Source organism: Dryas octopetala, chromosome 1 (assembly GCF_963921425.1).
Source record: "Dryas octopetala chromosome 1, drDryOcto1.1, whole genome shotgun sequence".
Lineage (NCBI taxonomy): Eukaryota > Viridiplantae > Streptophyta > Magnoliopsida > Rosales > Rosaceae > Dryas > Dryas octopetala.
The window spans coordinates 27,401,179-27,413,281 of NC_141366.1; the positions used below are offsets into that span (position 1 = coordinate 27,401,179).

The 12,103-nt window shown below is 40.6% G+C and overlaps 1 protein-coding gene across 1 annotated transcript; it reads right to left on the bottom strand.

The window, feature by feature from the left end:
* Positions 1-6,106: 6,106 nt before the first annotated feature.
* AGT (alanine:glyoxylate aminotransferase) lies at positions 6,107-10,993 on the bottom strand. The gene is made up of 6 exons (XM_086237645.1): positions 10,845-10,993; positions 8,797-9,035; positions 8,273-8,557; positions 7,304-7,670; positions 6,942-7,152; positions 6,107-6,392 (listed from the first exon to the last, which is right to left on the bottom strand). Exons 2-6 carry the CDS (start codon positions 8,999-9,001, stop codon positions 6,255-6,257), a joined length of 1,206 nt encoding a protein of 401 aa, XP_086093771.1. The 5' UTR covers positions 9,002-9,035; positions 10,845-10,993; the 3' UTR covers positions 6,107-6,254.
* Positions 10,994-12,103: the final 1,110 nt, after the last annotated feature.

Sequence of the window (12,103 nt, forward strand, 5' to 3'; positions counted from 1 at the left end):
GCCGGTTGTGGCGCGGAGCCTGTATGTGCCTGGACGGATGACTTCAATGATTTCATATGGTCCTTCCCAGTTAGGTTTCAGAGCATCCATTTTGGCCAAGGTAGTGCTGCGCAGGACCCAGTCCCCCACTCGGAAGTGGCGAGGCTTAACTTTAGAATTGTAGTATCGAGTGGCTCGTTGCTGGTAGGCATACTTGTGTAGCTCAGCCTGGGCCCGAAGCTCCTCAGCCAGGTCGAGACTTAGGGCTAGCTGGTCAGCATTGTGCTCAGGCTGAAATGTGTCGAGGCGGTAAGAGGCAAGCCCGACCTCAACTAGGATAATGGCTTCAGAAGCAAAGGCCAAAGAAAATGGGATTTCCCCGGTTGAGGATCGACAAGTCGTCCGATAGGACCATAAGACTTCGGGTATGAGGTCAGGCCACTTTCCCTTCTTTGCATCAAGCTTGGTCTTCAAGGTATGTTTAATGGTCTTGTTGACGGCCTCAACCTGCCCGTTGGCCTGAGGATGACCAGGAGAGGCAAAGAAAACCTTGATGTTGAATGCGGAGCAAAATGACTTGAACTCTTCGTTGTCAAGCTGTTTGCCATTGTCAGTGATAATGGCGTAGGGGAGACCAAAGCGGCAAATTATGTTCTTCCATACAAAGCTCTTGATGGTCTGGGTGGTTGCCTTTGCCAAGGGTTCGGCTTCCGCCCACTTAGTGAAGTAGTCCACTGCGACTACTGCCATTTTGACTTTTCCTTTCCCCTCTGTCATTGGTCCGATTAAGTCGATACCCCATTGGGCAAAGGGCCAAGGACTGTTCATGGTAGTTAGGGGCTCAGGTGGTTGGTGCGAAAAAGTTGCAAATTTTTGGCACTTTATGCATTTCTGGGTGAGCTTCTTTGCATCAGCGTGGAGGGTCGGCAAATAATAGCCTTGGCGAATGGCCTTGTGGGCTAAAGATTGGGCCCCTGCATGATTGCCACATACCCGTTCATGGATCTCCCGGAGGATATAGTCGCCTTTCTCGGGGGTAAGGCATCGTAAGTATGGCATGGAGAAACCCCGCTTGATAACTTGTTGTTGATAATGGTGTACCGGGAGGCTCTATGGCGAAGGCGCTGAGCCTCAGTCTTGTCCGCAAGTGGGTTCCCATGCTTAAGAAATGCGAGGAGAGGGTCCATCCAACTAGCTTGTTGCTCAGACTGGCAGACTTCCATAACATCAGTGCTTCGCTGAGGTAAGAACTCGATTGGGACAGACCTCCCGGCTTCATGGTCAATAGCCGAGGCAAGGCGAGCTAGGGCATCCGCCCTCTCATTGTCTGCCCGAGGGATTTGTATGAGCTGGTATGCTGAGAACTGACTGAGTAGGCTTTGAACTTTGGTGAAGTAGGCGGCCATGCGCTCACCCTTGGTCTGGTATTCCTGTGTGACCTGGTTCACCACAAGTTGAGAATCGTTGTAGATTCTGAGTTGCTCAACGTCCATATGTAGTGCCAAAGATAAGCCGGCAATAAGGGCCTCATATTCAGCCTCATTGTTGGATGCTTGGAAGTCGAATCGAAGAGCATACTCGATGGTGGTCTATTCAGGGGCGATCAAAACAAGTCCTGCTCCACTGCCATACTAGTTAGAAGATCCATCAACATATAAAGACCAGATTGGGTGATCTAACCTGATTGCCGGAGTGGAAGAAGTTGGTCGTCGGTGGTCGACACAATGGCGGAGGAGGGCTCAGCCTCGGGTAGGAATGTAGACTCTGAAATGAAGTCTGCAATGGCTTGTCCCTTGATCGCGGGCCATGGACGGTAGGAAATGTCAAATTCGCTCAGCTCAATGGACCATTTGATAAGTCGGCCAGAGACCTCAGGTCGCTGCAAGACTTGCCTGAGCGGTTGATTGGTGAGGACCACAATAGGGTGAGCCTGGAAGTATTGGCGGAGGTGCCGGGCTGATGTGACCAAGGCAAGGGCTAATTTTTCTATCTCTGGATATCTGGTCTCAGCATCTTGCTAGTATAGTACACTGGGTGCTCGACCCTACCCTCAAGTCTAATTAGGACTGAGCTGGTAGCTGTCAGGGAAACGGACAAGTAGAGGAGTAGCTCTTCCCCTGGCTCGGGTTTAGAGAGTAGAGGTGATTTGCCCATGTACTTTTTCAGATCTTGGAAGGCCTTCTCACACTCCGGAATCCAGTCAATGTATTTTGTCCGAGCCTTGAGAGTTTTGAAGAAGGGGGCGCAACGGTCGGTGGCCTTAGATATGAATCGTGTCAAGGCGGCGACCCGGCCCGTTAAGCTCTGGACTTCCTTCTGAGTCCTAAAAGATTGCATATCGATCAAGGCTTTGATTTTTTCAGGGTTGGCCTCGATCCCCCTTTGGCTTACCATGAAGCCAAGGAATTTTCTCGAAAATACGCCAAACGTGCACTTGGTAGGGTTCAGGCGCATTTGGTACTTCTTGAGCACGGAAAACATCTCAAAAAGTTTGTGGACGTGGTCCTCCGCCCGGACACTCTTGACAATCATGTCATCCACATAAACCTCTATGGACTTACCAATATATTCTGAGAAGATGGAGTTGACCAAACGCTGGTAGGTGGCCCCGGCATTTTTGAGTTCGAAAGGCATGACTTAGTAACAATATAGGCCCCTGTCAGTAATGAAGGCTGTATTGTCCTGGTCGAAGCTGTGCATAAGGATTTGGTTATAGCCGGAGTAGGCGTCCATGAAACTAAGGAGTGCATGGCCTGCTGTGGCATCAACTAGTTGGTCAATTCGTGGGAGAGGAAAGTTGTCCTTGGGGCAGGCCTTGTTGAGGTCTGTGAAGTCCACGCACATCCGCCACTTGCCATTTGACTTTCTAACCATCACAACATTGGCGAGCCAATCCGAGTAGGAAACCTCACGGATGAAACCAATTTTCTGTAATTTGTCGACTTCGTCCTTCATAGCAGCATAGATTTCGGACTTGTACTTCCTATGCTTTTGTCGGACGGGGCGGTGCTGTGGATTAAGACTCAGGCAATGGGAGATTACCTCCGGAGAGATCCCGGGCATGTCATCATAGGACCATGCAAAGACTTTGGCATTGGTACGAAGGAAGTGGATGAGTTCTTCTCGGAGACCAACACTGAGCTGGGTTCGAACCCGGACCTTGCGGTCTGGGTAGGTAGGTGAGATGAGAACTTCTTCCACATGATTGTCATCTGGTTGTGCAACAGCTCTGAAAGACGAATCACGGGGATCTTCAGGAGGATCCAGGGTGGGGCAGGTGGGGGAAACAGAAACAGCCATAGAGGGCTTGGCCTCTTTTTTCTTCTTGACGGAAGCCGTATAGCATGACCTGGCTGATACCTGATTGCCTTTGACTACCCCCGTTCCACATGGGGTCGGGAACTTGATCAAAAGCAAGTGAATAGAAATCATAACCTTCAGCTGGTTAAGGGCCGGTCATCCCAAGATGACGTTGTAAGCTGTGGGGAAGGTAGATCCCACCAAGAGGGGTGACCATATCGCCCGAAAAGCTAAGTAAAGAAGCGACCGACCGGTCAAGCCTCTCCTGGTCAATTCCAAGAGCTGTGAAGGCTGAGGCGAAGAGGATGTTGACGGAGCTACCACAATCGACAAGGATCCGAGCCACGTCAAAGTTAGCTATGGTGGCCTCAATGACCAAAGGGTCATCGTGTGGAAAGATTAAATCACGTTCCTCTACCTCAGCAAAGGAAATGGGCGACCACCCGAGCTTAGGAGTCTTTTTTCCACGGTGGAAGTCTACAGCCAGAACGACGGAGCATTGCTGAGCACTTCGGGCGTATTCCTTCCTAGCCCTGTTGGAGTTGCCAACGAGGGTCAGGCCCCCACAGATGGTATTGACCCGCCCCCGTCGTTGTCCTTCGGTCTTGGCCTTCTCGGTGGCTTCCTTGTCTACAAAACCATCTAACTTCCCTTCCTGTACCAAAATTTCTATTGCCTCCTTAAAGGCTCTGCATGCTTCGGTGTCATGGCCATGGTCGTCATGGTAAAGGCAAAAGAAGTTCTTATTAGCCCGATACCCTGTTTGTGGTGGGCGGGGTGGGAGCTTAGGAAGTATGTCCTTGATCTGGGGATACAATTCTGTATAAGTAACATTGAGAATTGTATAGACTTTGAACCTGGAGGCATAGGATGTTTGATAAGTTTCCTCCCTTCGTTGTCCTCCGCCTCTACCATCACCAAATTGTTTCTTGGTGAATTTATTAAACTTTTTTCCGGACCCCCCATACTGGTTACCCGAGTAGAGCTTGGGCTGGGGTGGCACTATGATGGCCTAGTCAGTACTTGGGTGATCCATGGTGGGCGGCTTCTTTTCATATGTTTTGAATTCAGCTGTGGCATAGGCAATGGCCTCTTGCATGAGTTCCTTGATTTCAAACAAGAAGTCCCCCTCTAGGAGACCACCCTTGAAAGCAGCGAAGGCTACCTTCTCATCACAGTCGCAACACCGAGATCGCTCTAGCTGAAATCTGGTGATATATTCCCGAAGGGATTCCCTGCTGCCCTGGCGGACCCGTGTCAGGTCATCCATGGTGTAAATTCTATCGGTCTGGATGATATACTGGCCTAGGAAGAGCTCTCGGAGCTCGTTGAAACAATCAACCGAGCCCGGAGGAAGTTGGTAGAACCAGTCCCTTGCACTGCCAGAGAGGGTGGAAGGGAAGATCCGACATTTTGTAATACTTGAATAGGAATAATATATGTAATAGAAAACGAGTGAAAAATAAAAAAGAGAGGAGGACACTTGGGAATTTGAGTAATTTGTTACTCAAAATACATGTGAAAATGTATGGCTGAAAAAGTGAGTGGGGGCCCGTGTGCCCCCGGGCCTTTAGTGGCTCTGTTACTAATTGATGGGATAGTTCAGTTGGAAAGGTCGTAGAATTGCCCCTTCTATACCCGAGTTCGATCCCTCCTCTCCACAAAAAAAAGTACTTAACATAAATATGATGTGAGGAATTATTTCTTATTATTAGTCACACATACTTTGAGAGTGATGTGACATGACATAGGTCTAGGGTACACCGTATTTGTCTGTAGCATGTTTTAAGTACAGTAAAATCCCTATAAATTAATACTATGGGGACTAAGAAAAATTATTATTTTAGAGGGGTTATTTATATATCGATAAATGAATAATTTATTAATTTATTGATAAATGAGTATTTATTAATTTAAAAAGAGTTTTATGTTTTTTTTGTTCATGTTTTTTTTTTTTTACAAAGATACATGTATCTTATTAAAAATAAAAAATAAAAAAATAAAAACAAAGATACATGTTTGACTTCAAACTTTTAAATAGACGTTAAGAATTAGAAAATAAAGTGATTTTAAGATAAGTACATACATACATGGATTAGTGTATTCAAGATAAGTACATATACATACATTTTTGAGATAAATTAAGAACTAGAAGATCAAGTATTTTCAAAATGAAAAAAATATACCAAATGTGGTATATGCATTGCAAAAAATTAAGGATGAGGTTCAATTCAGTTTAGGTACAAAGAAAAGGCAAACGACTTTAGAAGCATATTTTGATAAAGAGCTAAATTGAGAAAATAGTTGTTAAATAAAAAGTTCATTAATATGTAATATGAATTTCTATGTGCTATTTCTTTTATGTATTTCATCAATTATTAATTTACATATTCGATGGACCCTAAAGGATTTTAAGAAAAATTATTATCTTATGCATTTAGCGAGGTTATTATTTTAATACACTGGCCCGAGTTGGACTAGAAGATTTTATTATTTAACCGAGGTTATTAATTTATCGAATATTCATTTATAGGGGTTTGACTATACTGGTCTGTATCTATGTTTCAATAAAATGATAACAGAACAACATCAATTAGTAGAAAAGGAAATGAGCACTAACAAAGTCATGTTCATGTTTGTTTGTATCAACCTTTAACAGATTACTTTCATAATATAAAATTCAGCAGCCCCAGTAAGAGCTATTTCATTTTTACTGACCTAACACCAAAAATTTGATTTTCAGATAGTACTAATAGCACACTTGATTATCGAGAAAGAAAATATTGAAAAAACAACAAACAGTAGGTTATACTCGGGTTGTTTCAGATATAGGAACATCGAAAAAACCATGTATTTAAGTAGGGAATTTGGTGAGCCTCAAAAGAGTGCAAGCAGAGGAACGAAATTATGCGTTATTTACAGAGCATCCTGAAGCAAATGATAGAGGAAAATGAATTACATGGATAAACAGAGAATCAAATCCTCGAAGGGATCAGAGGGGTGTTGTTCTGCAAGTATGCACAAGCAGCTGCAACTCCACTTCCTAGCTTCACAGGGTAGCCCACATCCTTAAGTACCATCTCGACACCAGCAAGACAACCCAACAATTGCAACTGGAAACATCATTTTCAAGGAGAAAAAAAGTGAGAATTGCCTCGTGAATTTATTATATAAAAGAATTGAACCTTTAAATCTTTTACAATGAAAAGGTTGTAATTTAGCAGATACATTTTGCTTGCAAACTTCCCCAGAAAATGTTCACATGATAGACCAGTATCATTTTTACCCCATTTTCTAACAACAAAACACATAAAACAATATGAAATAGAAGATGTTTCTCTTGATGAGAAGAATATTGGGTGCTACTTATAAGCCTCAATGAAGGAATGCTATATAATATGTACATTTATGCATTCTCCCATACTTGTACTCATTGTATTTGAGAGAGAGAGAGAGAGAGAAAAAAAAAAAGAGAGAAAAAAGAGAAAAAGAGATTGAGAGAGAGAAAGAGTGAGAGAGAGTGAAAAAGGTTATTCTTTGACTCTTTATTTCCATGATATCCGGTTAAGGAGCCAAAAATTATATTCAAGCTTTTCTACTTACAAGTTCCAACTAATTTCTAATCATGATTGGAATAAGTAAGATGGAAAATTTGACATTACCTCATTCAGATTGCCCAGATGCCCTATTCTGAAAACCTTGCCAGCTATTTTGTTCAGGCCCAGGCCTAAGCTCAAATTGTACCTTTTCCATGCTCTTCTCACAATTTCTGTACTATCAATATAAGGAGGAACAAGCACAGCAGTCACTGTGTCACTGACCCATTCCTCCCTTTGGGTGCAGTTCTTCAAACCCCATGCCTCCACAGCTAGCCTGTAGTTCAGATTTGTAAGCATTGTTCAAATATACCATTTAATACAATTAAGCAACACAAAATTGGGACAAGAATTGTAATAAGTATCTGAAATTTCAAACTACACGAAATTCAGAGATCTATATATGCACCAGGAAAACAAAGCTCTACCTTGTTGCTTTGCCCAAACGGCTATGCCTTGCAATCACATTTTCAAGTCCTTCCTCAAAAAGAAGATCGAGAGCTGCTCGCAGCCCATACAGCAACTGGATGGAAGGGGTGTATGGCCAATAGGTACCCAACTTATAGAACTTCAAGTAATCATTCCAGTCGAAGAAAACTCTTACTGACTTTGCAGTCTTAGTTGCCTCGAGAGCTTTGGGGCTTGCACACACAATACCAATGCCAGTGGGAAGGGAAAGAGCTTTCTGTGAGCCAGTTAAAGCCACATCTACCCCCCATTCATCCATACGGAAATCAAGAGCACATATGGATGACACTCCATCAACAAGAAAGAGAGCCGGATGCCTGTAGTCATCTGAGAGTTCAATGAAAAAAAACATGAGAAGCATTTTATAAAGGTAATGAAATGGAATGCAACAAACTTGAGAATACAGAAAATGAAATATTCAGAGTGAAAGGGAAAAATGACAAAATTTACAAATTAAACACTGGTAACTAGGGTACTAGACAAGATATAATATGACCCAAAGATATTAATCTGATTATGCAATAACTGAAGAAATGTTGTACACATAATGCATGTTGAAAAATATATGTTAGTGATATTGGAAACTCAAGTACTCTGCCATGGATACGGCCTTGACTCGTATTCAAGAGTTAATCAACAGTGGAGGATTGTGTATGTGAATTCTGATTTATTATATAGATGATACTATATCTTCAAAGAGCTTGTAACTAAGAAATTAACTACATATGAATTTTTTTATAAGCAAAGAGAAAACAAATGCACAATAGACAGCACATAAATATGGATCAGATTCAGCTGCCCTAGAAGTGGCTGTTGAGAGACAACCGTTTTAGAAATTAAGACAAAACATGTAGATAGGCAGATAACAGATAATAAAGAAATGAAAGCTAACTCTGCCATATTTACACTCAAGCAAACGAAATGCTTACCAAGTATTTTTCTCACTTTAGCCAAGTTATTGGTAACTCCGGTTGCTGTTTCATTGTGAACAATGCATATTGCCTTTATAGTGTGTGTGGTGTCTGCTGCAAGTTTTGATGCCAGAATGTCAAGGTTGGCACCTTGGCCCCATTCACTTTCAACAACATCCACATTGAAATTAAGGCGCTGCTGCTGATCAATCCATAGCAAACTGAATTGGCCAATCAGGAAAGACACAATTCGGTCTCCAGGAGATAATGTATTTGTAAGTGCACTCTCCCATGCACCAGTACCTTAACAAGATACAGAAAAATTATTGATCGGAAAGGCCATTCACACTCAATTAACCTAAACATGAAAAAAGAATTGCTCCTCGTTGTTTAATCAGTTAATTGATATAATTTGGCAGCATCACTAAATCTAAAAACCGAATTTGATGCTTTCAATAATCATATATGCATCCATGAAGATATGATCCCTGGAAGAGCTAACCTGGCAAAAGAAACTCAAAGCATCTTGGTTATTAAGATACCTGTTGTAGGGATCATAAATGGAGTTCCAGAAGTAGTCTTGAAAATCTTCTTCACATCCTCGAGCAGAATTTTTGTCATTGCTGGAACAGCCGGAGATCGGTAATCCTCATTGTTTCTGTTCATTGCCCGAAGGACTGGTTCCGGAATATTGACCGGCCCTGGAACAAAGAGATGGTTCCTTCCTGGTCCATAAACATAGTCCATTTTTTGCAGGTTCACAAATTGAACCGAGGCTTAGCTGCAAAAACCATTAAAATAAATTAACCTCAGCTACACAATAAAAAGATATTGAAAAATGTATCAATTTGTGCAGGTTCGCAGTTCAAACTGAGCCTCATACCCATAAATTAATTTAACTACAGCTACAAGAGAAATGTATCTGTGTACACATGCGAGCTCGCACGCACACACTATGTATCTATCTATACATACATACATATGCAATTTTCCAAAGTCTACAAATATACCTAAACTCCATTTAATACCAGTGCTTTCCCTCACCGCCTAAACATCTCAGCTATACAGTTTTTAACTTCACTGAATAATGAATTTAAAATTGGAATAACAGCATGGGGGGATTTAGTCTGTTGAGGCCTATGAAAAAGTTATAATGCCAATGTTAAGAAACAACGAGCATGAAGACGTAAGTACATGGACGATGAAGAAAAATAGCAGAGAATTCAACTTTCAGTCGTAAATATAAGCCTTTATTTTCCTTTATTTTCTCTACCATTTTTGTAAGGCCTCGTTTTGTGCTCAAGATTGGATTGGATTGGATAGGTAACTCACCATATTCAAGGTAAATTGAAAGAATAAATGGAGGCTAACTAATAAATTTTGTCCAAGTTGAAAGCAGAAGATGAATAATTTTAAGGGTCATTTTGTGGGGATTGGAAGGGAAAAGTTTCCCTTTTGACTAATCCATCTCCTTCCTTCAACTTTGACAAATTTAATAGTTAGCCTCTATTTCTTCCTTAAATATACCTTGAATTTTGTGAGTTGACCTATCTAATCCAATCCTAGACACCAAACCTGGCCTAAAAGTAGAATGGGCTTCCTCTATTCCAATTGGACAATTTTCAGGCCTAAGAAAGAAAATACATCTAATGACCTTTATGGTGTTGTTTTCTCTACTACTCTAGTAACAGTAACATCAGTATGGATCCTAAAATAACAGGATGCACAAAATTCAGAGGGATAAAAACACTGCTAATTCAGATTGAACCACTAAACTGGAAATGATCCTTTTTAAAACGAGAAGGCCGGATGCTTATGATATGCAACTCCGTTAGACACCATTTTCAGAAAAGGATCAATAAAAAAGAAAAACAAAGCAATTCTTTATTGCCAGTTCCATGAAATTTGTACACTATACATGCAGAAAAACATACAAATAAAACATATTTGTATGCATGTATGATATGTTTACCAAGAGAAACAACATTCGAATTGAATGTTATTTGAACCCAACTCAAAAACGAAGTAGGAACACCTTGACATAAAAGAAAAAACAAGGTTTGGAAATTAACAAATAAAATTTGTTTCAGATGTAGTGAAGCATATGCTGTTTGTTAGTTATTTCAAAAGTTTCAATTTGAATCTCTACAAAAGTAACTTCTAGCCTTGACTTAACTGTTATCGCCTTGTTATCTTCTGACCTTGTCAACCTCATTCTTGGAACAGTTTCTTATATTCCATATTCCTTTTTTCTTTTTCTTTTTTATTTTTGTTAATAAAAGAAAAGGATAATATGTGTACCCAAAAAAAAAAGGGGGCTTATAAAATTCTTAGGAATTTCTGGTCAACCGGACCTGATTTTGCAGCTTCCACATCCTCTAGATGAAGAAGAATAACAGAATTGAAAGAAGAAAATTCAGAAACTGGTGTAGTAATTGTAGGGCTTGAGGTTTCAATTCAAACCCTCAAATAAACAGAGAAATACCATGAATGCACATGTGAGCACATAAACGTTAACATGAATATAAATAACATGTATCAATCAGAAGAGAAGACTACAGAATGAGAAGAGCAGGTAATAGAGTATTACCCTGGAAGAGATTATTGTCCCAAATTTGGTGGGCTTCTCTTGGACTTCCCCACAGTTTAAGCAGAGAAGTTGGGCAGAAGCTTAGAATTTATTGGACACAAGAGCAATGCCAAAGTGGTATATCTTTCTATAATAAGAGCGCGGGAGAGCCAACCAACCTCCTCTGGGGGGCCCCACTTTTCTCAAACGTGGCAGATAAGAGCACAACCATGACATCTTGTGGGTGCGAAAAATGACACAGGATACTCTTCTCTGCGTTGGATTTCCACTTCAAAATAATTTTGGATTAAATTGTTTTTATTTTTACATTAGAAAAAAAAAATTTAATTAATTAATCAATATTTTGTATGTATTTCTACTTTTCTTTTACTTTAAAAGATTTAAATTTGTCCAATTCATATACTTGAAAATTTAAGGTAAAACAAATGTCTTGCACTTTCAAAATTAAAAATTAAGAAAAGAAAAAAAGAAAGTAAAATAAACCACATGCTGGACCGAATTAGGATAATTTAGAATGGGTAGGTGCAGTTATAGAAACACTTTAAAATGTATGGACACGAAATAAGTAGAAAATAGATAGAAAAAAAAAAAAAAAAAAAAAAAGGCTTGTATAATTAATAATTTATCTATAAGTTCATAAAGAAATGAAAAGCTTGAGGTTGAGAAGACAATGTGGAAGATAAAGTGATAAAGGGCTTGCCCTCCACACCTATTTTGCAGGAACCAAGACCTCACAGGACCTTTCATTTTGTATCAACCTTGTGTGTTTTTTTCCTCAAGTTTGTTTTTTTCAGAATGATGTTTGTGAAGGCTGAGATTGAACTCGTGGGGCATTTCTTGTCTTGTTTCTGGTTTCTTAGGCTTTCCATTTTGTTCTTTTCCGCCAAAAAATCATAACCACATAAGTGAGAAGTTGCAGAACTGAAGCGTAGCACAAGAGCATGAAGCCTGAAGCATGAAGCCCGAGTGGTTTCAATGAGGTTTCAGACCGGTTCATAAGTACAAGTGATTGTCAAAAAGGCCTAGTTAAAGTCCAGTTTCTTCCAAATCTCAGCAAGCACAAGTGATTAGTTGCCAAATGATTATCAAGTCCCATTAAGTTTCCAAGAAAACAGAAAAAAGATGGTCACAAATTAAAATTACCTTGTAAGTCATAGGAAAAAGGTGGTTAGTTTTCTATTTTTTTACTTTTTCCTTTTGGCAATGAGGCAGGTGTCAGACCCATCCTTGACCCATATACAAGGTCATTTTCAGAAGCG

Excerpts from the sequence above, each read along its gene's own strand:
- AGT (XM_086237645.1), bottom strand. The coding sequence starts at position 9,001 with ATGGACTATGTTTATGGACCAGGAAGGAACCATCTCTTTGTTCCAGGG. Across the intron at positions 7,671-8,272 it reads TAAAGTGAGAAAAATACTTG|ATGACTACAGGCATCCGGCT; the intron begins GTAAGCATTTCG and ends TTGAACTCTCAG. Across the intron at positions 6,393-6,941 it reads ATCTGGGCAATCTGAATGAG|TTGCAATTGTTGGGTTGTCT; the intron begins GTAATGTCAAAT and ends TGATGTTTCCAG.